Source organism: Eschrichtius robustus, chromosome X, assembly GCF_028021215.1.
Source record: "Eschrichtius robustus isolate mEscRob2 chromosome X, mEscRob2.pri, whole genome shotgun sequence".
Taxonomy (NCBI): Eukaryota; Metazoa; Chordata; class Mammalia; order Artiodactyla; family Eschrichtiidae; genus Eschrichtius; species Eschrichtius robustus.
The window spans coordinates 109,677,038-109,703,252 of NC_090845.1; the positions used below are offsets into that span (position 1 = coordinate 109,677,038).

Consider the following 26,215-nt stretch of genomic DNA (forward strand, 5'->3'; position numbering starts at 1 on the left):
CACTTCAGAGCAAGTATAGCTTAACGACTTACGCAATGTGGGTCTAAAAATATTCATACAACATATCTATATATGTATCGTATATATATAATTTGGATGAGCAGAAACTAAGTTAAACAGGAGTGAAATTTCCTTTATGCAAAAGAATTCAAATTATTTACTTTGAAAGAGATTTCTTGAGAGAGAATTTTTCCCCTGAATTTGCAAGATTGATTCTTGCTGTTGTAAAACTTCTTAAGCATGTAAACCTCCAAAATTACTAACATGCTGTCCAGTCCTCTTTTACTATGCTTTCCAGTGGATCTTTATCTATTGGGCTGGCCAAAAAGTTCGTTCGGGATTGTCACACGATGGTACCAAAAACCCGAACGAACTTTTTGGCCAACCCCGTGTTTCACAAAGCCTCATTTAAATTTCTCTACCCAGGCTTAGACAGTGGTGTATGGGAAGTACTTAGTAGGGTGAATACCTCTCCTTGAGACAAAACAATAATCTCTTGATGCAAGACTTATGTTTAGTATCCATTACTCACTCACCCAAGAAATTATCTCTCTTTACGTCTTAAATCTACAGCATGCTAGAGTTCCAAAAAAAAAAAAAACAAATAGAAGTATAGCATTTGCCTTTCATTAAAGTGCCTTCATTTTCAGCAATAGGTGCTAACTATGGTTCTGAAATTAGTTGTATGTGGCACAGGTTCTTCCTGCCATTTTAGTATGTTTAATTCAGATTGAATCTATAGTTTTATTTATGACAGGTAAAAGTGCCACTTAACATAGTGGGGATAAAACTTATGGGACATATTACACCAAAAAGGTGATGTCAGATGCAAATATAAACCTTTTTTAAAGAAGAGTTCTGATAAATGCATGGATGGCAGACTTATAATTAGACTGAAGTTATACCACCATTTTCCAGATCCCTGCCTAGAGAGATTGCTAGAAAGTTGGTAGATTCATGGGTAGGAGGCAAAGTCAATGCTAACGCAGAAACTGCCATCATTATCGTAAATGGGTCCACAAGAGTGAACTGAAAGTAGTAATAAGTATAAATGTGACACCAAAAGGATTGATAATGGTCTACAGGATAAAGTAAAATGCTTTTTAGCATTTTATGCTGAGTCATTTCTTGAATGTTATAAGCTATAATGCATTTTAAAGAAAATGTGTTTCAACCTAGATATGACCTCCAGATAGAAATACAAAACCATTTGAAGGGCCAAAACACCAAGGAAAAGGGAAATTAGTAAAATAAAGGCAAAGTTACAGATATTATAGACCAGGCAGAAGGAAACAACAGACCCATTAGAGGATTCTTGTGAAACAGACATTCCAGCTCTGAAAAAACTGTTCTAGATGACTTTGGGAAGAAGGGAAACAAAAGTAGTTTATGTTAGGATAAACTGTATGCTCATTATGCTTACCTCAGCTCAAATTAATAATCCTAATAATAATCCTGTTCCACTAATAATAAGCATTAATCTTTACTTAGATCTGCTAAGCAATGTCCTGGGTGTTTTACATGTTTCCCTTCATTTAATTAAAAAGAAAATCTATCAGGAAGGTATTATCAACATTCCCATTTTATAGACGAGGAAACTGAGGCACAGAGGCATTAATGAAGTTACTAGTAAGTAAAAGAGATGGTTTTTGTTAGGTGTATTTATCTATACTTAGCAAACTTTGTGGGAAGGGGCATTGTCTATCTAGATCTGATGGGGGAAAAAACCCTCCATTTCAATTCTCTCCATTAAAAAAAAACTAAGTTCTTGAATTTTCCAAAATCAAAATTTGCCTTACTCTATTTTGTTTCTTCCCTGTATTATAAAGTATTTGCATTCTTTTTTGTGATGGAGGCAAAATAAACACACTCCACTCCTCTCATTCTATCACTTTCAGCATGTTCTTACTCCACCGTCATAACAGCCCTAGAAAGTAGAGCAATTTGGACTAGTATAAAGGAGGCAGAAGAAAGCAGTAAAATCATTGTTACTCAACTTTGATGCAGAGAGCAAGGTGCAGTAGGCCCTTTGCCCTCTTGAATAGTTTCATCCCTAAACTTTCAATCACAGAATTGAGCTCAATATTCTATCTCTCCTAATTCTGTATTAACAACCATTCTGGTCAAATTTCTACATGTGGGCTATATAGCATGTCTCGGCAAGGAGATTCATGGACTTAAATTATTTCATCTGTAGAGTTTGGACACTACCTGCATCCCCTGAAGGTGGTATGAATCACTACTAATTTCATGGCAAAAGAAAAAGAACATTGATATCATTAACTGATGATATTGGGTTTGAGAGACAGAAATCCCTACTCCCCAACTCATTCAATGCAACAGTCCATTTGACCCCAGGCACAATGTATTCTTGTGAGTTTCTATTGCCTCTTATACAAACTGCTGACTGTGGAGTAACTTGATCAAAACATCAAAGATTACCAGAGAAGCCGAGCTTGTGCCCTTCACAACCATTGATGAAGCACCTTAACCTCGCCTCCTCTTGATGCCTTGCAAATGGTCATCTGTCTTCCTACTACTTCATATGGCTTATTTGTAAATTCAAGCAAATGTGCTTCTGACTGGCACTGATGCCAAAATATCAGAGAGGATGAAGCGTAAGGACATATTTTTTGATTCAGATGGAAAATATTACAGATTTATGGGTAAATGATGACAATAGCCATTCCATAATATCTTCATATAATCAGTATCTTCCCATGCCTCCCTTCACTGAATTTTATGACCTCAAAACTTATTCAAAGAAATTATTTACTTGCTGACCCAAAAGGTATAGTGGGTAGGAGTGGGGATGGGGCTGGTTGCCTGAATAATCCAGCTCTGACTTTTCACTTGTTGGATTTCCACTGCTTTCCAATGACCACTTACAGAGCCATAATGCACAGAACATCTATTGATGTCCCATTGATACTGATGTGATTTCCCATAGTGGATTGAGGGCAGCACAGCCTATAGCCATTCGTATCTAAAGGTTATGTATAATGGATAATAGAGGAACATGAAATAGCAGAAAGGAATTTGCACAGGAAAAAAAACAGAAGCAGTAAATAGTTTCAGTGAAAGATCTTACTTGGGTTATACAGAAACTACAAAGGGGGATTGAAAAAAAGCCAGATGACTCTTACAGACTCAGCAAGAGTTGAGAGTGAAATGGTTTCATATTTTGAAATATAATACTTTTGTATTTCAACCACAGAAAGCCATTTAAAAATAATCTTGTATGTTACAGTTCTTATGCGACATCTTTCACTTGAATGCCTCTTTATGAATTCTTACTCTACCCTCCTGAGGTGGTCAGCGATATGGCACAGATGGGGTAAGTGGAGGAAGAGATTTTAACTGATTATCCAAAGTCACATAATGTCGAGCTCATGACAGAACTCAGAACAAAGTTACAGTGTTTGCCATCAACATCTCCTCATTTTGAACCCACTCAACCTACTGTGCTAGTATTTAGCCTGATATTTCTGCATTTTCAAAGTCACACAGAAAAGCATTTCAACAGATATCTCTCACCGATCCACAAATCTTAGTTGCAGTAACTACTGCAGTGGATGACCTGGTAAATCTAATTTAATTTGTGATTTAATAAGAAAAAAAATGGTGGATTTACTTAGTAGATCAAGAAGTAAATGAACTGCAAGGTCTACTGCAGTGCTAGAAGGGCAGCAAGGCCTGGCGCTCAACAGCATGTCCTCTGGGGTCAGTCTGCTGCTCTGGCTTAAAGCTCAAAGCTCAGGATCCCTACTTCTTAGTGCTATGACCTCTATGTGATCTCTTACCTTGGCTGTGCCTCAGTTTCCTCATTTATAAAATAGATTTAATACTGATAGCCACCCTTAAGGACTGTTCTGAGAATGCAATGAGCTAATACAAGTAGAGTGCTTAGCATAATTCGTTTTTTTCAATAAACTTTTACCGACAGGGTTGCTATGTGCCAGGCACTGTTCTTGGTGCTGGGGTACAGCCATGAATAAAATGGCTAACTCTGAGCACCAGTGAATTTTAATAGTGAATAATGATTATATAGGTCGTAATGATAACAACAACAATAATAATATTTAACATTTATAGTATACTTACTGTGTTTTAAGTCCTATTCCAAGTTCTTTAGTTATATTAACTCATTTAATTCTTATGACAACCCTATGTTACAGGTACTGTTTTAGGACAGTTTTACAGTTGAGGAAATGGAGGCCTTAAAAGGGTAAATAATTTGCCCAAGGTAACATGCCTAAGAAGTGGCAGAGGTCTGAAAAATCCATGCTCATAACCGTTGTACTATACGGCCTTACTGTCATATCAAATTTATATGCCATTGTTTACCCTATTAAAAAAGGCAGTCCTTGAAATAACTGAAACATTCTGCTTTTACTTTTTTTTTTTTTCTTCTGGCCGCACCACATGGCATGTGGAACTTCCCCGACCAGGGATCAAACCCGTGCCCCCTGCAGTGGAAGCGCAGAGTCTTAACCACTGGACCACCAGGGAAACCCTCCACTTTTGCTTCTGAAATGAATAAACATAATCTAATTAAACAAGTCTCAGAGTACATAATACAATTTTTTATATGAGTGGCCATATAATAAATTTAAATAGAAACATAGGTTTGAATACAGTATTAACCTGTTAATAAGAAGCTTGCTATTACCTGAATTTGTTTATTCCAGAGGTAAAGTCTTGAATCTAAAATATTATCTCTCTGTATAGTAAAAGTTAATAGAAGCTGACCTATAAGATAAGAGTTGGTCTCATAATTGAACAATAACATTTTAAAGGGCCTCTAATGTATTTAAACTTTTCAAATTACTCCTTGTTTTGAATGATACTATATTAAAACCCTGTTTATATTACAGTACTTTCTCATCTCCGACCTCCATTCCTTCAGCGCTATTCCTCATTAAACGTTATTACAAAACAAATAAACATACATGTTGGGTTATCCTGAAATGTCTGAGATAAAGGACACATTTTTGATATTATAGGTTAATATTATCCACATTTAATAGAAGCATTGTTCAAACATATTCAGATTGTATGATGAAAATAGAAAAGAGATAATCATGAACATCAATATAGGCTATGATCCTATACTGTTGACATTATCAGTGACTCCCCTACAAAATATATCTGTTTATTTAACTTACTACCCTTTGTTCTGTGACTCTTATAAAAACTGGTTATGGGAAATTTCTTATTGTTCACATTTTTTAATAAATCAGACTCAACAAATCTTACTTTTTCATAATTATAAGAAACTCTAAATCCCTTTTTAATCTATCAGAATCATATTCAATGTATCTTTGTGGGTAGTTCCCCTTCAATTAAGGAATCAGGCTAAACCTGAAAAGAAGATACAAGTGACATACTTAGAATTTATTTTCTACCATGATATGCTATTCTTCTAGGAACAGTGCTTCCACAAAATACATGTTTCTTAAGTTAATTTACATCTTAGATTGTAAAACCACTCAGACAAGGAAATTAATGTTCAGCCAAAATAAAATGCCAGCCAGAAAAATCAATACGATTTGCTATCAAGTAAGGGTGACTTTAATCAAGATGCCTCAAGAACAACATTTTTCTCAAAAGTGGAAAGTGTGCCTCACTACTGTTTTCTCTTTTACCCTCACAAACACAGTAACCACACAATTTTGCAGCCATTTACCTAGTGAAAATAAGAAGACATTTTTTTAGTCCCAGTGTAAAACTCTGCATTCTTGGAAAGAGATTATGCCCTGGATTTTCCGATAGCTTCCAAGTAACTACTACTTTAACGAAATTGCTACCTGAAAATTCGGTAGCAGTATTATTGTTTAACTATAATTTAAGAAGCTATTGTAGATTGGTACTTATGACTTCTAATGAGAAAACCATAACAACCTTTTAACTGAAGGGGAAATGGTTAACTACAGTAATTGCAATCAATAAGACTGTGCTAGTAGTATAAATATTTCTTCCCAAAGAGCGATCCTTACGCTCCTCAGCAGTATTTAAGGTTAGGAAGTACCAAAAAATAAATAAATAACCTAATTAGAAATCTATTTGTTATTGATAATACTAAGCCTTAGTTCAAATTTGTAGGTCGCAGAGTAGAGAGAGAAAACCCCCCCTCCCCCAACTCCACCACAAGCAAAACAAGACTTTGATTAAGAAGAAAAGCGAAGCATGGAAGAAAGGGCTTACCAATCACATAGGCTAGTAACAAGGCCAAAGTCACTGTGATTGCTGTGGCGCTCAAGGCCGTGCACTTCCAATTGCAGCACCTGTAGGGTTTGTTGAAGGTAAAGGCAGGTCTGGAAAAGGTGCTTCGAGGAAGTGGCCTGGGAGGAGGCGAGTACACAGTATTGGATGTCAGAGGGTAGTTCTGACTGGCTGCACTGAAGATGGCCGAGGAACCAGATCCGTGTTTGAACAGGAAATGCCTGCGGAAAGGAAACAAACAAAAGTTTGGGCTATCAAAACCAAAGCCACTTGCTACAGAAATACAAATTCCACTAATTTGAAACAATCATGCTATGACAAAGCACAGGGGAACTAGGAGAAACTCAACAAAATTTTCATATACCTAACACTTAATTCCAAAGCGCCATTGGTGGTCTCCTTTTTGTTTTCCTATTTTAGACTTTTAAGAGGAGGAAAGAGGTCTTCTTTTCCCTGACTTGTTGACTAATGAAATTCTCAAATTCTGAGCATTAACATTCCACATTTGATGGTATTCACTATACTGCTCCCTTTCATTAAATATAATACTCAAAAACAGAAAGAGAAGTATCATCAGGAATTTTGATAATATGAATGGCCTAGAGACCAGTATTTTATTTAGAGACTAGCTTTCACAGACATATTTTCACCCTATATTTTATTATAAAAATTGCCAAACATACAGCCAAAGGAAAGAATTTTATAATAAACACACATCTACTCAAGAGAATATCAAGTAAAGAGATTCAGTAAATCTGGAGTAGGTCCTAAGCATGTATATTTTAATAAGACGTCCTAGGTAAGTTTGATGTGCGTATCCAGTTGAGCAGCACTGGCCTTAAAAATGCTAGATTCAAATTTTAAAAGATGGTTATCAAATAAACAATTTTAAAAATAAAAAAAACCCCAAAGCCACAGATGTACTTGTCAACTAGATTCTATACTTAACATATGACTATATTCACTCTATCACATATTTATCCACCTCTCCATTCCTATCTTAGTCCATCTTTTTTTAAAACATTTCATTTCATTTTTTATCTCATTTTTCAAGCATTTCAAAGTAAGCTGCATACATCGGTACACTTCCCTTCACATATTTCAACTTTCATATTATTATCTAGAGTTCAATATTTTTTTTATAGATTTTTAATGTAAAATTTATACATGATGAGTTTGAGTTTTTTAGATTCCACATATGAGTGATATCATACAGTATTTGCCTTTCTCTGTCTGATTTATCTCACAGCATAATATCCTCGAGGTCCATCCGTGAACTTGTTAAAACGAAGAGCAGCGTGTTGGTTACCGGGAGCTGAGAGGTGGGGGATAGGGAGATGTTTAAGGTTACAAATTTGCAACTAGCAGATAAATAAGTCTTGGAGATCTAATGCACAGTATTATTATAGACAATAATAATGTAAAATAAATATCAAACTTGCTGAGGCAGTAGATCTTAACTATTCCCACCACAAGAAAGAAATGATAATTATGTGATAGAGGTGTTAGCTAACACTACAAATGGCAATTGTATTGCAATATATAAATGTATCAAATCAACATGTTGGACACCTTAAACTTATAAACTGTTATATGTAAATATAACATAAAAAACTATACACAATGAAATGCACGAATTTTAAGTGTACATTTACTGAGACTTGACAAATGCAATCACCTGTGCAACCTAAACCCCTACCAAGATACAGAGCATTCCCATCACCCCAGGAAGTGCCCTCCTGCCTTTCAAAGTAAATCCCTATTCCCTAACCCCCAGAGGCAACCACTATTTTGCATTTTTTCTACCCTACATTAGTTTTGCCTGTCCTGGAACTTCATACTGCTGTCATGTTTGAATTACTAGAGGATGATTATTGACAGCTCATGACTATTGTGATATGGGTATTTCATAAACAGTAGTGATACATTCACATGTAAGGAGTTGGCATAAAAATATGTTTTTGTGCAATACTTTACCCTTATCGAGTACTAAGTGCCATGCATTGTGTTAAACACTCATTATCTCAGTTAATATTCATTCATATGAAATAGGCTACATTATTATCTGCATGGTGTATTTAAGGAAATGGAGGCCGAAAGAGGTTAAGTAACTTGCTTAAATCCACCTAGGAAGTGAATAACAAAGCCAGAACGGGATCTCAAGCCATTCCAGCTCCAAAGTCCTCAATCTACTCTACTGTGCTGCCTGGGGCAGTAAAATACACCGCTAAACAAAAAACATTCTGGTGCCACATTTTCATGTAATACATCACAAGACCCTTCCACTGAGCAAAGAGCCAACATCACCTTGTACATGTCACATACACCCAAATGCATAAATCATTAAGAATATTTTAAGACTGATTTTAGCTTCCATTTTTAAAGAACAAAAGCATATATGTTTAAAGGAAAAAACAACTGTCAACATGCCAGTTAATGAAAATATCCACATTAGAGAGTTTTGCTTTAGTATATGAGGATAAAAGTTATTTAAAGGGCAGAATTGCTGAGGGGAGTGGAGATTCACAAGCCTTTCTGGAAGATAATTTGGCATTACGTAACAAAAGACTTAAAATATGCATATTCCTTGTCCAAAAATTATGCCTATAGGAATTTATCCTTAGGAAATGATGTGTATGACAATGTATATAAAAAGTCATTCACTGAAGTGTTATTTATAACAGCAAAAGATAAACACCCAAATGCTCATTAATAGATAGTTGGGTAAGTATATTATTTTATAAACACGCAGTAGAATACTATACAACCATTACAAATTGCACTGTAAAAGAATATCTATTCATTAGGAAAAGTGTTTACAGATGCCACCAGGTAAAAGCAAGTAGATTTCAAAACAATATGGGCAATAGAATACAATTTTTAAAATAAAAAAATATATATGTTCATGGAAAGATAATAATTTGTGTTACCTTTGGATAGTAGGGGTATTTTTTGAAGTTTTCTGCCTTGAGCTTGTATTGTTCTTGTAACCAGTATCAAAAAGATTGGGAGTGGGATCAGTGGGAAAAATGCAGTGACTAATACCAACCACATGAATAGTGGGTTCTATTTATGTGAACATAATTTATTGAGCACCTAGAAAAGCCAGGCACCAAAGCAGGTACATTATATGCAATATTTTGATCCTAATACATCTGTGGGGTTGATATTATTATTATAATCTTACAGATGATGAAACAGAGATCAAAAGAGGTTTAGTAGGAGCAAAGTGGTAATGATAATAGTTATCATAATAATGATAATGAGGTAACATTCATTAAGTGCTTACTTGTGCCAGACATTATTCTAATTAATTCAGAAAGCATTATATAATTTAATCTTCACAACAATCCCATTACAGTAAGTATGTACATTTACAGATGAGAAAACCAGTGCACAGAGAGGTTAAGTAATTTGTCCATGGTCACACAGCTAGTAACTGGTAAAGCCGACTTTCAAGCCCAAGCAGTCTGGCTCCAGAGCCATTGATCTTAACCACGACATTACAGTACAGTATATCAGGGTTCTGCAGCTAGTGGACACATGAAGCTCTGAAAGGCCTTTGTGCCCAGGCCTTATAGGGCACAGAAGAAGCATGCTTTGTGTTGATTTTGGCATGTGGATGATATTGGATTGAGCCACAATTTTACCCTGTTGCCTTTGGGACCTGAGAGAAAAACGTGAGAATGATGGCTACAGAATCACAGAGTTAGAAGGGATCTCAGAAATCAGCTAGCAGCCCAATACCCTCATTTTGCAGTTAGAGAAATGGAGGCCCAGAGAATAAAAGTGGATTATTTAAAAGAAACATCAGTAGTTAATGATATCAATGTAGTTAGAATCGAGGACTTGCAAAATAGTGTATTTCCACTACCCTGTGCTACCTGCCAACCAGTCTTCACCAGATTACCACCAGGTTCTATCTCATCTTCTGGGTTAACTGACCAGGGCTAACCAAATACCATCTATTCAAACAGTACTTCATAATACATATCTATTTTTCTGTATGTCACATGTTCTCATAGTAAGTTTTAAAGACCATCTTAACTATTTTGAATGAATGGGGAACCATTAGAAAGAAGCTAGTCTTCAGTCGTTAAGACTGTAAAGGAGTTATTGCTGCTTCTAAAGGCACTGAACGTATCCCCAGAATGGACAAAGAGTATGTAGTAGAAATAAGAATAAACATATTTTATTGAAAAAGTGACTCACAGCATTATGTTTCTTCCATTTGATTGTACTTCCTCTTTAGTCCCTGAAATAATCACCTCCATGTCATAAGGAGGTAGATTTCTTCTTTAATGTCTGGCTATCTCTCCCAGCCTATGTTTTCCCCTTTGGCCATCTAATTTACTAGTTGAGGAAGAAGTATAGCACTTTACAAACAGCAGAGTGGAGAAGCCCCCCCCATTTCCCCACCACAACTTTGTGGTTACACTGGAGGCGATAATATGTCACTTGCATATAACTGATCCTATACAGCAACACTCTGTGATATGTTCCTATGGGATAGAAGAGAAATCTAGCAGTATGGGGCTTTTTTATTCAATGTTTGGAGATAAAAATCTTCGATCCTTTGCATATTTATGAAGGAGAACAATTGGATTTTTGAGACAATGTAAGTGGCCCCATATGCTGGATATTGATTTGGTTTGGTATATCATTAAGAAGTAGAAGAAAGACAAAGAAAGACAGAGAATTGTTGGCTATTATGATGGCAATTACAAGCAATAATCAATATCCCTGAGCACTGTAATTTCATCTTGATATATACCAAAGGATTTCCAAATGCAGTTTCATAAGTAAAATATTACAACATAATGAATAAATTCAACAGTTGCAGCAGAGCAACATTTAAACTAATTCATATTTGAGTGGAATCCAAATCACAGTCCTCAGTGAGGGTAGATGATAAAATGAGTTCATATACTAAGGTTCCTGTTTTCTTATTAACAAGCTGAGATTACGATTCTCTGCTGAAAGTGATCTATACTTTGATGTGCATCATGAACAACAGCAATGCAAATGCTATGTATTGTCAAAGGCTTTGCAGTCCATTGTTGGAAAGCGAAACTACTGCCGAAATGTGTTTTCATAGTCCCTGAAAAAAGTAGGAGCATAAAGACAAATGCACACTGCTAGACTTCAGCTATGTGCTCATAAAATCAGATCATCTGTCTAAGCACATTGCTTTTCCCAGGGGACCAGAGGATATACTAAAATGTTGCTATCAATTTCATACAATTGGGGTTTTTTCCACAGAGGAAATGATAAAAATGCAGTTCAAGAGTTTATGTGTAAGTAGTACTCTCCTTTGCATCTGTTTTAATATTCAATTTCAAATTTAAAAAGGAAAAGCAAGATATTGCCAAAAGGAAATGGGCATATAAGGAAATTGAAAAAAAAAATATCTTTAAGACTGATGAGACCCAGTGCTGGTAAATGGGAATTTAATAAATGTTCCTGTAAGGATTTTAAAATCATCTATAAAAAAGGAGACAATGTACTCTCTCTTTTTAAACCCTACATACAACATAATTCTGAGGGTATCTGTTAGCACTAAATGATGTGATTTAATGCGGCACTTGAAATTCTATAGGAAATAGACAGAAATCTACAGCTTTCTAACAACAGATGCATAAATAACCAATGAATTTTTTCTTTTACATCTTGTAAACATACTTATGAGTGTCTAAACCTGCATTCCCTTAGCTACAAACATTAGACTAATTTTTATACCCAGAGGAAGGAATTCAACTTACTTCCAGTTAGAAGCTGAGGTTGATTTAAAACAAATAATAAAGAAGAAGACTGCGATAAAAAGGCCTTGAGTCAAGGTGTTAGGGCCAAATCACATTCAGATAGGATAGCGGAATTCAGGCATTTATTCTTTTTAAAAAATTATTAAATGTATTTTTATTGTGATAAAAAACACAGAACACAAAATTTACCATCCTATACCGTTTTTAAGTGTATAGTTCAGTAGTATTAAGTATATTCACGTTATTGAGAAAGAGATCTCCAGAACTTCTTCATCTTGCAAATGTGAAACTCTGCACTCATTAAACAACTCCTCTTTCCCCCTCTCCCCAGCCTCTGGTAACCACCATTCTCATTTCTGTTTCTACGAATTTGACTATTTTAGATATGTCATATAAGTAGAATCACACAGTATCTGTCTTTTTGTGACTTGTTTACTTCACTTAATTTAACGTCCTCAAGTTTTATCCGTGTGACTGGATTTCTTTCCTTTTCAAGGCTGATTAATTGTACATATATACCATATTTTGTTTAGCCATTCATCTGTTGATGAACATTTGGGTTGCTTCCGTCTCTTGGCTACTGTGAATAATGTTGCTATGAACATGGGTATGCAAATATCTCTTTGAGATCCTGCTTTCAATTCTTTTAAGTATATACCCAGAAGTGGGATCGCTGGATCATATGTCAGCTCTATTTTTATTTTTTTGAGGAACCTCCATACTGTTTTCCATAGTAGTTGTATCATTTTACAGTCCCACCAACAGTGCAAAGAGTTCCATTTCTCCACATCCTTGCTAACACTTGTTATTTCTTGTCTTTTTGATGACAGCCATCCCAATGGGTATGAGGTGATACCTCATTGTGGTTTTGATTTGCATTTCTCTGATGATTAGTGATGCTGAGCATCTTTTCGTATGCTTTTTGGCTGTTTTTCATATCCTCTTTGAAGAAATGTCTATTCATAGGTATTCATTCTTATGCCTCCAAAAACATGAGAAAATAAAGGAAAATGTCATGCTGAGTCAGCCCCATTTTCTTCTCTGACAAGAATATCTAGTGAATATCTAGTGTTCTTTTGTGGCAAAGCTGGTTACAGGCAAGATATCAACCTCAACATCTCTAGTTTTTGCATAATAGCCTATTCTTGATATTCCTTTTTAGGATAAATGCTCCTAAAAAGAGTATTTATCCAAACTCTGTCTGAGCCTAAATGGTATTGTCAGCTTGGACAACCTCTTGGGGGTAACAATTTTTTTTTTTTTTTTATTAACAGCTATATAAAGGTGGATTTCATTTTATTTGCCCTAGGTTTCTTTCTTCCAAACTTTAAGTCACCCTGTCCATATGTCCCATTCAAACCTTATATGCCAAGTGTTCATAAAAATGTTTATAGTCTCTCCATGTTGTTCATAATTTTTAAGAGATTTTTTTAAAAATATACTTTCAGGATATATATCTAAACTTTAATTTTTCTAGGCTTAAGCCTTAGTTCTATAATCTATTCTTAAATGGTAATACTCTATGGTCTAGATTGGTATTCTTGTGATTTTCCAAGTGAGGTAGTTAGCAGCTAATGGGGGAGCTCTTTTAAATATCTTTTTTGTGGCTATTATTCCCTCTTGTCTTTTAATCAGAAGTAATATCTACCCTACCTCCTCAACTGCCTCTGGATTGTATATTCTGTTAGGGCAGGGACCAAGTCAACTTCTAGGTTCCTTGTCTCATACTTCAAAGGTACTCAATGAATATATATTGATTTGCATGATGTTTTTGCTTTTTCTAAAAGGCTCTTGATTCTCTGTACAGAATGAATGAGGCTTGGGACTCTAAAATAACTGTTTCACTCGTGAGCAAATATCTCCTGGTTTACTGAATATAAAAGGACAATTACAAGCTTTCATTTTATTTTCACATAATCTAAAAGAAACAAATAAGTCAAAAAAACAGTTGAGTCACATTTCATCTCTATTTGAGACATCTGAGTAAGGAAAGAATTATTGTTAATAAAAATACTAATAATTAGAAATAATCGCTGTGAATGATAATGGCAATAGCAATGACCACTTACTGAACATCTATGTGCCAGGCACTCTGCTAAAATAATTTGTGGGGTTTTTTTTCTCACTGAATCCTCAAAGTAACCCTATAAGGTAGATGATATTATCCACATGTCATAGTTTAGGAGGCTGAGGTTGAGCTACTAAGTTTAAGTAAATTTCCCAAGGTCACGCAACCAGTAAATGATAGAATCTACTTCAGTTTTTTTGATTACTAGGATGCAATCTACATGAGAGTAGAAATTTCTGTTTGTCTTATTTATTGCTGTATCCCCAGCATCTAGAATTGTGCCTCACAAAGAGTAGGTGCTCAATAAATATTTTTACTTCTATGAACGAACAATGAAACCCATTTACTTAACCACTGTGCACATACTAACTCATGACATCCCTGATGTCACTCTTAATGCTAATCATTAAGGTAATAAAATCTTCTTAAATCACATGATCATCTGGCATTTCTCTGTTCAGAATTAACATATATGAGCGTATTATTCCACTGAATATGTTTTTATGGAAATATTTATTTCAACTCTTTTAATTACAGAATTGACAAATGATATTAGGAGGATACATACTTATGAAAGTGAACTAATTGTCATGTCTCCTTGTTTAGAATACATCAGAACATTTTTCATTCAACAGTGTATCAGACTTTCCTATATAAATTAAACATTTCTGTAACAGGACATTTAGAGATACGTTGGAGCTAGTAGGGTTGGAATATATATATATATATGGCATATATATAAATGCTAGAGAAAGAAAATACTACGTATTCCATAATGTTTGCTTTATGTTTACCAAGATGCTTTCGTAGACTCCAAAATAAATGAAAATAAACAATTATCCTCCACTTCATAATAATGCCCTTTCAAGTCGTCCTCTCATTCTCTTTCTCTAAGTTAAATCCATGCTCTGTAGATGTAATTTTTAATTTAAAAATTGATATTAAAAAACCCTACACCACTTGAACGGTAAATATCAAATTAGTATTTTCTATTAATGTAAACGTTCCTGTATTAAAAGGATAAGGCCAACATATAAAAATTATTTACTTAGATTAGTAATCTTACCATTTTTTCATTCTCTTTGTATTTAAAGGTAATTTAGGTTCCGAGATATGGTGTGGAAGCTGTAATCCTTTCAAACTAGAAACAATTTGGAAAGCTACTGAGGGGTGAGACTTTCAATCCTCTTATGATTTTATACATCTTCTCCATGAAGGCATAACAAAATGCCACCCCACAGTTTTCAAGAGTTCATTTCCCACCAGGGAACCATTTTAAATGGGAACAAACATGGAACCTAGGCAAAATTTATTAGCACACGTTTAAAATTAAACCAGACCCCAAATTTTCTAAGATTTAAGAGAATTTCATTCATTTTATAAAGAAATTCAATTATGTTTCCCTTTGCAAAAGCTGAAAGTCCATTCCCAATTTTACTCACCAGAGCAACCTGCTGATTTTGTAGAATTGGTCTTCACTGGTTACTTGGCTTATTTATTTATTTCTCTTTTTAGAGGAGTGGATAGCGGGCAGAGTATTATATACCTTAATTACCTTTTTATTCACCCTCATTTTCCTCAGATATGTATTATCCTCGTTTATTTTATGAGCCAGTTTACATGGTATACTTTTCTGTATCATTTCTTTTTATTGAATTGTAATCTATATTAGCAAAGACATTTTATTTTAAAGAAAGAGTGTTTCAAACTAAATACAAAGGAGTATAATAAGGACAGAACCCGAGAGTTTACCACTAAGCTCTTCAGGTTAAAAATCTAGATTATCATTCTAATGCAACTTTTAAAGGATGTTGATCAACACTTGCTTTCATTAGCTTTCATTTCTCTGAAAGTCTTACTCATACATGTATAATAAAGGCAAGAATGTTTTTTATAATGCTATAAAATAACATAAGAAATGCCACTCAAATCAGTCCTCTAACTTATTCAGCATAACGTTTCTCTAAGGGACAAACTGGCAAAGGGCACGGCTGTCCTCTGAAATATCAGCCTCAAAAATCAAAGATGTGGCCTGAGGCAGAAACTGTCCACTCCTGACCAACGTCCATATTCTCCTTTTCTCTTGGGCACACAGCTAGACTACATTTCCCAGTCACCATTTCCATTAGGTATGGTCATGTGACTAAGTTCTGGGTAGTGAAATGTGAAGGGTGAGAAAAAGTGGTGTTTGACACTTCCAGTCTTCAGCCCTAAAAAATTCCAACCCATGATTCTCAATCTCCTTCTGCATAAGAGAGCAGATTCAAATATGGAAGGAATCTAGTCCATTCATTCCATGGAATGTTATGAAGTCATAAAAAATATTAAGAATTTTTAACCACAAAAGTATATTAGGGGGCTTCCCTGGTGGCGCAGTGGTTGAGAATCCGCCTGCCAATGCAGGGGACACGGGTTCAAGCCCTGGTCCGGGAAGATCCCACAAGCCGTGGAGCAACTAAGCCCGTGCGCCACAACTACTGAGCCTGTGCTCTAGAGCCCGTGAGCCACAACTACTGAGCCCGTATGCCCAGAGCCTGTGCTCCGCAACAAGAGAAGCCACCGTGGTGAGAAGCCCGCGCACCGCAACAAAGAGTAGCCCCCGCTCTCCACAACTAGAGAAAGCCCGCGCACATCAATGAAGACCCAACGCAGCCAAAAATAAATAAATTAATTAATTAAAAAAAAAAAAAGTATATTAGCTATGCTGACCTTTGTCTCTCTGCAAAGAGCCCTGGACAGAGCATCCCTATCCATGACCTTCCCAAACCCACTCCCCACTGCTCACAGTCATAGTTAATTGGACCAGAATTGGACATCCAACCTCAGAGACAATCATATTTTCTCTCCCTCCCTCTCTTCCCCTCTCTCTCTCTCTCTCTTTCTCTCTCTCTCTCTCCATCTTTCTCTCTCTCTCTCGACTTCTCTCTCAGAAATCTAGACACAGAAACCTGTCAGCTAGGAAAGCCAAAATGCAAGGTCATTTTGAGCCAGAGCTGAAGTTGCAGCAGAACAGGGGAACAGATAAAAAAAATCCCATTTAGAATGAAGCCTGAGAAAAGAGCATGTGTGCAGAGAGAAGCACACATGTGGCCCCAGAAAGAAACAGAACAATGGGGAGAGCTCTATCTCTCATTAGGCCTTGTCGTACTCACTGTCCTTTCCCTGTGAGACTATCCTGTATCATTTTTTTAAACCTCCTTTTTACTAGATCTGGTTTTTTAAAGCATTTCTGTTCCGTTAACCAGATAATTTCTAAGGCAATAAGTGATTTTCCATGTTGGGAAACAAAACCCAGAATTCATATATACAGCACAACCACAACTATGTGCTGTCCCTTCCCACACAAAAACAACAACAATTCCAATTTCAAATCCTTATTCTGCAGAAATCTAACCCCCAAAAAAACGTATGGAAATCTTAATAGTAACTATCTTTGCATAACAGAATTTGTAGATATATTTTTCTTTCTGATTTCCTGTGTTTTTCCTGTTTTTGAATGAAGGTCTATTACTTCTATAAGAGCCTTCATAATTTGGCCTCTGCAGGCCTCTCTGCCTCACCTCAGCTATTGTCTCCCGTGCTCTCTAAGCTCTGAACATCCTATGTCATATACGGTTTCCCAAATGTGCCATTTATTTTCAGGCTTCTGTGTTCTCATGTAAGTTTTTTAGAAATATCAGAAGAGCTAAGAAACGCCCAAGAGTGGTGTAGATATAAAGATAGGAAAGAGAGAATAAAGAGCGAATATAGGAAGAATGAATAGAGTGTAGGGGAAGAGAAAGGAATAGAATAAGAAAGGAAATTTTATAGAGAAGTAGATGATGGATAGATAGATAGATAGGTAGATAGATATGGCTGTATATGCAAGGGTAGGAGATCGTTTGTTAGTTGCTTTGGGGGTCACTCTGACCTCCCTTGTTATAGGCTGTCTAGCTATTAGTCAGCAATGATACATTGACTAAATGGATTTAGTTTAGTGGTTGTTTTAGTCCGTCTGGGCTGCTATAACAAAATACCATAGACTGGGTGGCTTATAACAAACAGAAATATGTTCTCACAGTTTTGGAGGCTGGACGTCCAAGATCAGGATGCCAGCATGGTAGGGTTCCAGTGAAGGCCCTCTTCTGGGTTGCAGACTGACAACTTATTGCTGTGTCCTCACGTGGCAGAAGGGGGTAGGGAGCAATCTGAGCTCTCTTTTATAAGAGCACTAACCCCATTAACAAGGGCTCTGCCCTCATGACCTAATCACCTCGAAAAACTCTACCTAATACCATCACCTTGGGCGTTAAGTTTTCAACATGTGAATTTTGGGGCGATACAAACATTGAATCTATAGCGGTGGTTTCCGACCCCAATTATGTTATAGACTGGAGAATTATCTAAACCCTCCAACAAAGGCTTAAGAAGAAAGGAATAGGAAGGGGGAAGGTGGTAAGGGAGAAAAGAAATTGCAAGAGTCTGAAGAGGGGTGAGTAAAGTGAGCAGGTAATGAAACAATAGATTTCGTCTAACCATTAATCTAAAAGGGTGTTTCTCAAATGGGGACAAATGGGCCCACATTTGGCAATGTCTGGGGACATTTTTAGTTGCCAAGACTGAGGAGAGGAGACTCCTGGCATCTAATGGGTAGAGGTCAGGGATGCTGCTATACAGCCTATAATGCACAGGACAGCCTCCCACAGCAATGAATTATCCAGGCTGAAATATCAACAGGGGCAAGGTTGAGAAACCTTGGTTGAAAACTATTCCTCCGATTGGAACATGCAGTTTTGAAGTATTCCATGTCCCTATGGGAAGGAATCTGTCATTCCTTAAAGACTCTCAGAGAAAGATTTTCTTGCCTTTCTCCCCAAGCTCACAGCCGTTCCTCCCTTGAGACTATGTGCACTTGGGATTGTTCTATTATCCAAACAAATATCCTGAACCCTAGGGTCAGAGAGCATATACAACTCACCATAATTACCTCCAACATTTACGCTGCTGACCAAATAAGAAATCTTTAAGAAATATGGAGAATAGAAAACATTTTCTACTTTCAATTTTTTAAAATTGCTTTTCAAACTGTACCCCTCATGAACCTGTCATGAGACATAAATCCAAAACCTGAACTACTGATTAAAACTTATACAGTTGGGACTTCCCTGGTGGCGCAGTGGTTGAGAATCTGCCTGCCAATGCAGGGGACATGGGTTCGAGCCCTGGTCCGGGAAGATCCCACATGCCGCGGTGCAACTAAGCCCGTGTGCCACAACTACTGAGCCTGTGCTCTACAGCCCGCGTGCCACAACTACTGAGCCTGCACGCCACAACTACTGAAGCCCGCAAGCCTAGAGCCCGTGCTCCGCAACAAGAGAGGCAACCACAATGAGCAGCCCGCGCACCGCAATGAAGAGTAGCCCCCGCTCACCGCAACTAGAGAAAGCTCGCGTGCAGCAACGAAGACCCAATGCAGCCAAAAAAAAATAAAATAAATAAATTTAAAAAAAAAAAAGCACAATATATAATAATCACAACAATTGAAATAACATTAACTCCCCTCAGGTTAGGTCACCTAAGAAACAGTCAAATTCAGCTTTGTGCCATGCTCTAAACTCAGTGATTATATTCCCACTTGAGCATAGAAGAATTTGTGGAAACCACGTCTTCCTTCCACAGAAATATTCTCTCCCTGGTTCCCTGCTGAGCGGATTGAAGAACACAAAGGAGAAAGATTGGTTCACTTTAATTATTCAGGGACAAAACAGAAAGATCAACAAGGTAAGACCAACTTCAAGAGTATAGTGATTTCATGTACTTCTTTGACCTCTAAACATACATCTCCATTTGGCAAATATATTATTAAACCTGAGCCTATTTTCTCTCTGCATTGTTGTCACTACACAGAAAAAACTTAATCATGAATTTACACAATGCGATACAGAAGTGGCTGATTGGAACTTAAACCCAAAACAGATTGTATTTTTACCTTTGAATAAGAAACACAAAAATGAAGTTATATTTATTTCACAATTAGAGAATGACAATATGAAAGAAAATATTGAAACTACTTCTGTTTCACAATATGACCCAAGGCAAGATAAATTTCTGCATAAGGTGTTGCATGTTGAATCCTTTCTCTATGAAGGGTTTTGTTCTTAAATTCATTTATTCAGCAAACTCTTACTGAATACCGATTATGTATCAGGCAAAACGGAATCATAGACTAGTCTTGCACTGGCCTAAGACTGCCTTCTTAACTATACTTGCCTGTCATTATCGCTACCCTCTGACACACAGGGATATATAGTGTTTTCCTCATTTCCTCTTGGCTACTGGAAATTCTGAAAGGAATCATGATTTCTCAACTTAAATTTATCTGACTTGTTTGGGGACCTCACCTAGAATTAGTAATCTTGCGATTAATTAGAATCCAACTAACTGGAAAGCTCAATAGAGTTGAGGAGCAAATGACAAGAAGGCAAAAGCCATAGAATAACTGAGTTAGTAAAGCCAGAAACGACTTCAAATATCATTTAGCTTTATTCTCTCATTGGACTGTTGAGTAAAATGAAGTTGGGAGAAAGAAAGACACACTATCAGGGCTTCCCTTGTGGCGCAGTGGTTAAGAATCCGCCTGCCAATGCAGGGGACACGGGTTCATGCCCTGGTCCGGGAAGGTCCCACATGCAGTGGAGCAACTAAGCCTGTGCGCCACAACTACTGCGCCTGCGCTCTAGAGCCTGCGAGCCACAACTACTGAGCCCGCGAGCCACAACTACGGAGCCCGCATGCTGCAACTACTGAGCCCATGCCCTAGAGTCCGTGCTCCGCAACAAGAGAAGCTACCGCAATGAGAAGCCCACACACCACAATGAAGAGTAGCCTCCGCTCGCCACAGCTAGAGAAAGCCCGCGCAGCAATGAAGACCCAATGCAGCCAAAAATAAATAAATAAATAAAAAAGAAAGAGACATTATCAAGGTCACACAACTATTTAGTGGCAGAATTGGACTTGGACTCATGATTTCTAACTCTAAATTCAGAGCTTTTTCAACTACTCACAAGAGGCCATCCAAAATTTACAAAGGATATCCCGGGACTGCTAGACATTTTGTTCTATCTACGATATCTTTTACATCTAGAGTGCTGTACAATAAAAAATCATGTTCAAAATGACAACCCTCACTTACTGTAAGATTTTCAATTATAAAAGTTTAAATTATGATCATTTGGATTAAAATGGAAAGTAGATTCACATTTAAGAATGATTTTCAACAAGAATGGTAATTTTTCAAAAGTTCTATTTAACCTTAAGCTAACCACCAAATCCAATTAACCAGACCCCCAGTTTTCTGGGCGTTTAGGCTCATCAAGATTTTAATATAAATAGAATAAAACCTAGATTATGTCTCCAGGCAGGGAAATTTAACTGAACTATAAATATTCACCAAAAGACAAAAAGGGATGACTTGGGGTTCTTTATATTCCAGAGGCAAATTGTTATAGTACAAAGAATATTGGATTGGTTGCATGGAGACTTGCACTCTAGCTCCAAATCGTGTAATAAACTGCCACGGGGAGAAATGAGTAAAATTTCCCAAGACCCAGTTTCTTTATCTTTAAACTGGGCATGATTTCTATTATGTCTACCTCTCAGGGTTGTTAAGAGTTTAAAATGAGATAACGAGTGAAAGGACTTTGGACAGTAGATAATTATACATACATATTTATATATACACATATGCCTACATGTGTGTGCACACACACATGCACATATATACAATATATTACCTAAAATCTGAGTCTTTTGAGTATTACAAATAAGGAAAAGTATTTAGCTACAAGCGTATCTACTAAAAAGCAACCAGCCATGGTGTTATAAAACTAAGTTAATGATACTATTCAGTATGGTAAGTGACAAATTTGAAAGATCTGACTGTCATAGACCAAAAACAACCAATTATTTTAGTTGAAAGGTTGAACGGTGGGGGAAATAGCAGATTGCAAATATTTTATTTGAAAAGAAAATCAATTTACTTAGGAGGCTAATATAATGCCACAAAAGGAAAGAATCAATGATATCTTGATATTATTTTTATATTGTACTTGATATTTTGATAGTTCAATCGGAAATAGTCATAAGTTAGCATTTATGTTATCAATGAGGCCTTGTGCATACGTCACTATTGAGTATCTTCATCAACAACAGGGGACTGCCTAGAGTTTTGTATGTGCCAGGTGGAGACCAGAAGTCTGAATTATAATCTTGGGTTGGCCAGTAATAGCTGCTTGCCCTTGGAAATGTGACTTATATTTGAAAGTCAACTTTAAATAAGCATGGTATAATACCTCCCTCTAGTAAGAGATTAGCAAAGACAAACTTTTTGCACCTAAGGGATGCATTATTCCCCAAAGGCAGAGTCATTATCAGTTGTATGCCCTTGTTGAGACTTGGCAACCCAGGATGCCTGTACCACTGTGGGATCATGCAGTTTTCCTCAGCATTAGGCGATCATCTCTGCAAGTTTCCATATTCTTTACCATTAAGGAAACTTGATCTCTAACTTGGTCTGTAGCTTTCCTTCTGTCAATCACATCACCATCCTGCTGACTACTGGGTACCTCCTTATTAAATGTAGTTCTCCCCTTTTCTTTTTCCTCCTTCCAATTTATAAGGACGTTTTACCTAGATTCAGCTTCTTCTCAATCTACTGTTCCATTTCAAAACAGTACTCTACCTTCTATTTCCATTTTCTTCCCTCTTACCAATTCTTCAAACCCATTGCAGTCTTGCTTCAATTTTACCACTGTACTGAAATTAGCTGCTTAAAAATCAAGAAGCCTATAATGGACAGAATCAATGATGTTTTCTCATCCACATCCTATTTAATTCCTCTGAGACATTTGGAAATCATGATCACTATCTCCTTGAAATTTTCTTCTCCCTGGTTTTGTTCTATTCTATGATTACTCCTCAATCACCTGTACTGGCTTTCTCTCCTTCATGGACTCCCAAAAAGTGTTTCCACGGTTTGGTTTATTGTCCTCTTCTTACACTAAACTCTCCTATAGGTTTTTCAGTATTTCCTCCATCATTCATGGAAATTCAGTTATTATGTCTACCTATGAAATTCTTAATTATCCACGTCTATCATGAGCTGGCTTCATTACATACTAACTGGTGACCTTGTAGTACATTTTTCAACTTCTATAAACCTCGGTTTAAAAAACCATAAGTTGGAATAAATGTGATAATGGCTTGGCACAATATCTGGCACACAGAAAGCATTCGGTAAGTGGTAGTAGAAAAACGTTTTCCATTTTCCTTCCTTTCCTGGGACACAGATCCATATTTGCAACTATTTATTAGATATTGGACATTTCAAACTGGATGTCCCACATACATGTTTACAAAATAAAACTCACTGCTTCTACAAACTACTGTTTCTGATTTCAGAAATCTACTCCATCAGTAGTTCCTTGCTCAGTTACTCTATCGGTCTATCCATATACCCTATAAAAATTTTGTTGAACTATATAAGCCAAGAACTAAGGAGTCCAAGTAAAAAAAAGCATAGTCCTTCACTCACGTTGCAACGGGGAATAAAGACAAGTAAATGAAATATTTCGAGTGCAAATATACAATGGAATAAGGTCTTCACAGACACATGAACAGGGTGCTATGAGACCATAGATAAGGGGCAATTCTATGAAAGTTGCTGTGGGGAAGTGAAGGCAGGTAAATGAAGACTTCTAAGAGGTATCTTCGTCCCCTCTCCCCTGTCTCCCATATTACATCTAGCCAGGCCACAATTCCTACAGTATTATTAGTCTCAATATAATTAACGTTTTAGGGTAAAAGCTGTCTCCCCCACTAGAATGTAAACTCCATAAAGACAGAGATTTTGTCTATTTTGTTCTCTGATGTAGCCCCAGCAACTAGAACAGTGGATGGTACATGGTGGGCACTCAATAAGTATTGGTCAAAATTTGTTAAAACTTACCTATGCTAGAATTAATTCCTCATAGTGTTTATAATGAACTGTTTTTCATTAAAAATATTCACATTGTACACATTCTTATACCTTCAGATATCACACCAAAAAAATTAACAGAATGGTGAAGCAGATGTTACTGTTTATTTGCTTATTTGTTTGCCAAAGGGGGCAATTCTTTTTGAGCTTTCCTGTTCTTTAAATGGAATACTCAGTACCACACTTTCACAATTCCTGCAGAGACATTTCAAAGACCTCAGGACTTAACCTGATCTTGTCTTTTGCTTTTAAAGCTACAAACATTTTTGTGTTGTGGAATTAATAAAAAAACAGCTGGATTTTCCCAAAGGGAGATGTTTAGTAGAATGTCTTTGACACACACACACACAGACACACACAAACACATGCACCTCTCTGTAGAAAATAAGGAGAATAATTGACAGGAAAATCATTTTTTGCTACTTCAAATATATTTTATACTTTTAGTAAAATATAACAGACAAGTATCTATTAACTCGACATGGCAATGAAAATATTTATTATGATTAACTGGATAAATAACTTTGTAGTCAATGAAGAACTAGTTTCTCTCTGGATCAAAGCTGGATATTTTTGTTTAAACATACAACCCAGGGTAGGGAAGTATATATGATGAGGGAGGGCAAAAAGGTTAGTACAGAGAGTCCTCTAAAATGTATTTTTTGTTTGCTATACTTATATATTTCACCGATCAACTCATTTTTTAAAATTCCTTAAAAACATCTGTTTAGATTCACATTTAGATTGCTAAATAAATATTCTCCATATTAAAACCAGATTTCATCTCACCTATAGTGAAATTCCTTTTCTTTATAAAATGAAACACATTATGTTTGCCTATGGTTTTAATTTTCAATTGAAACTATAAATAGTCAATTCAAAAGCATTTAAAAAAATAATACCACCACCAAAGTGACTAGAGACTGTATCATGATAATCTCTGAAATATTGCTCTTCACTGCCCAAGCGCAATAGACTACTATAGATATATTTTTATTCTCAATATGTAAAATATATTTTAAAGGCTACAGAGTTCTCCTTCATGTAAATTTAACATATTCCACATCCATCATTTGGTGTAGGCTGAAAAGCTTGGTTGATTCCTGTTCATCTGTAGTAAACAGGATTTATAGGTCATAGATTAGTCCTACGAAGTCTTTACTTGTCTTAAAAAGAATCTTTAAATCTGTGGCTGAAGATAGATTTTGCTAACCCCAGTGCTGTTAAAGGATTCAAGCATGCGATATTGTTGGATCTAAGCACTGAATACGTATATTCTGAGCTTGGAAAAAATGATCACTGAATCTATTTTTCCACAGCAAACACCCTAAGGGAAAAAAGAAAACCTACTTATAAACGTTAGGTAGATTTTAGTAGTACTATAAAGTAAAGATAACTACCACTAGAGACCTTACATTTATGGGTTAATTTTTTTTTTTTATGGGTTAATATTTAAAGAGTATTAACCCATAGATATTTAAATCACTGCCATCACCACTAATGAATATTTCTTCCAAATGATTCTTATTTCCCCAAGATAGACACTAGCTCTATAAGTCTGGTAACAAGCACTGGTCATGTAGATTTCATTTCTCTTTCCATTCCTTGTCAACATCTCCTCCGCCAATGGCCCTGGCTCTTCTTTTGTAAAAATAACCTGTTGGCTCCTGTTAACTGTCACATTGGCCTAAAGCCACCAAGGGCAGTTAGCCTCATAACAAGCTACAGCCATCTGTCAGAATATGCTAAAAATCAATGAAGATAGTTGCTACCCATTCTTCTGGCCTGACTCCTCCACACAATTCTGATTTGTCATTGTGAGTTGAAGTGGTGATGTTAATATCAGATCCAAGTTCTCCCTAGTATTGAATATCACAGCAAAATCTTTAAGCAGGATTCATTTTGGTGAAGAGATCAGGGAGTCTACAATAAGCCACTTGGCCAGATGGAGGAAATAGATGCTCCAACACAGATGCTCCAAAAGTGTTCTAAGAGTAAGTGTAGTAAACATGAGTGGTTTCAGCTCCATAGACATCCGCTAGACGTATCCTTTAACTAAAGGCCAACATCTGACAAGTTTTCAACCTCCACTGTCGACAACTCCACCTCCCAGAAGGTAGAGAAAATGATAAGGATATTTGTTTC

The 26,215-nt window shown here is 36.3% G+C and overlaps 1 protein-coding gene across 3 annotated transcripts in view; it reads right to left on the minus strand.

Moving 5' to 3' along the window:
* Window positions 1–26,215, minus strand: part of TENM1 (teneurin transmembrane protein 1) — a 570,000-nt gene that overhangs the window by 322,119 nt on the left and 221,666 nt on the right. For all 3 annotated transcript variants that reach the window (XM_068532554.1, XM_068532553.1, XM_068532552.1), the window contains exon 5: window positions 6,208–6,446. In XM_068532554.1, the coding sequence (XP_068388655.1) occupies window positions 6,208–6,446 (239 nt within the window). The remainder of the gene's footprint in view (window positions 1–6,207; window positions 6,447–26,215) is intronic.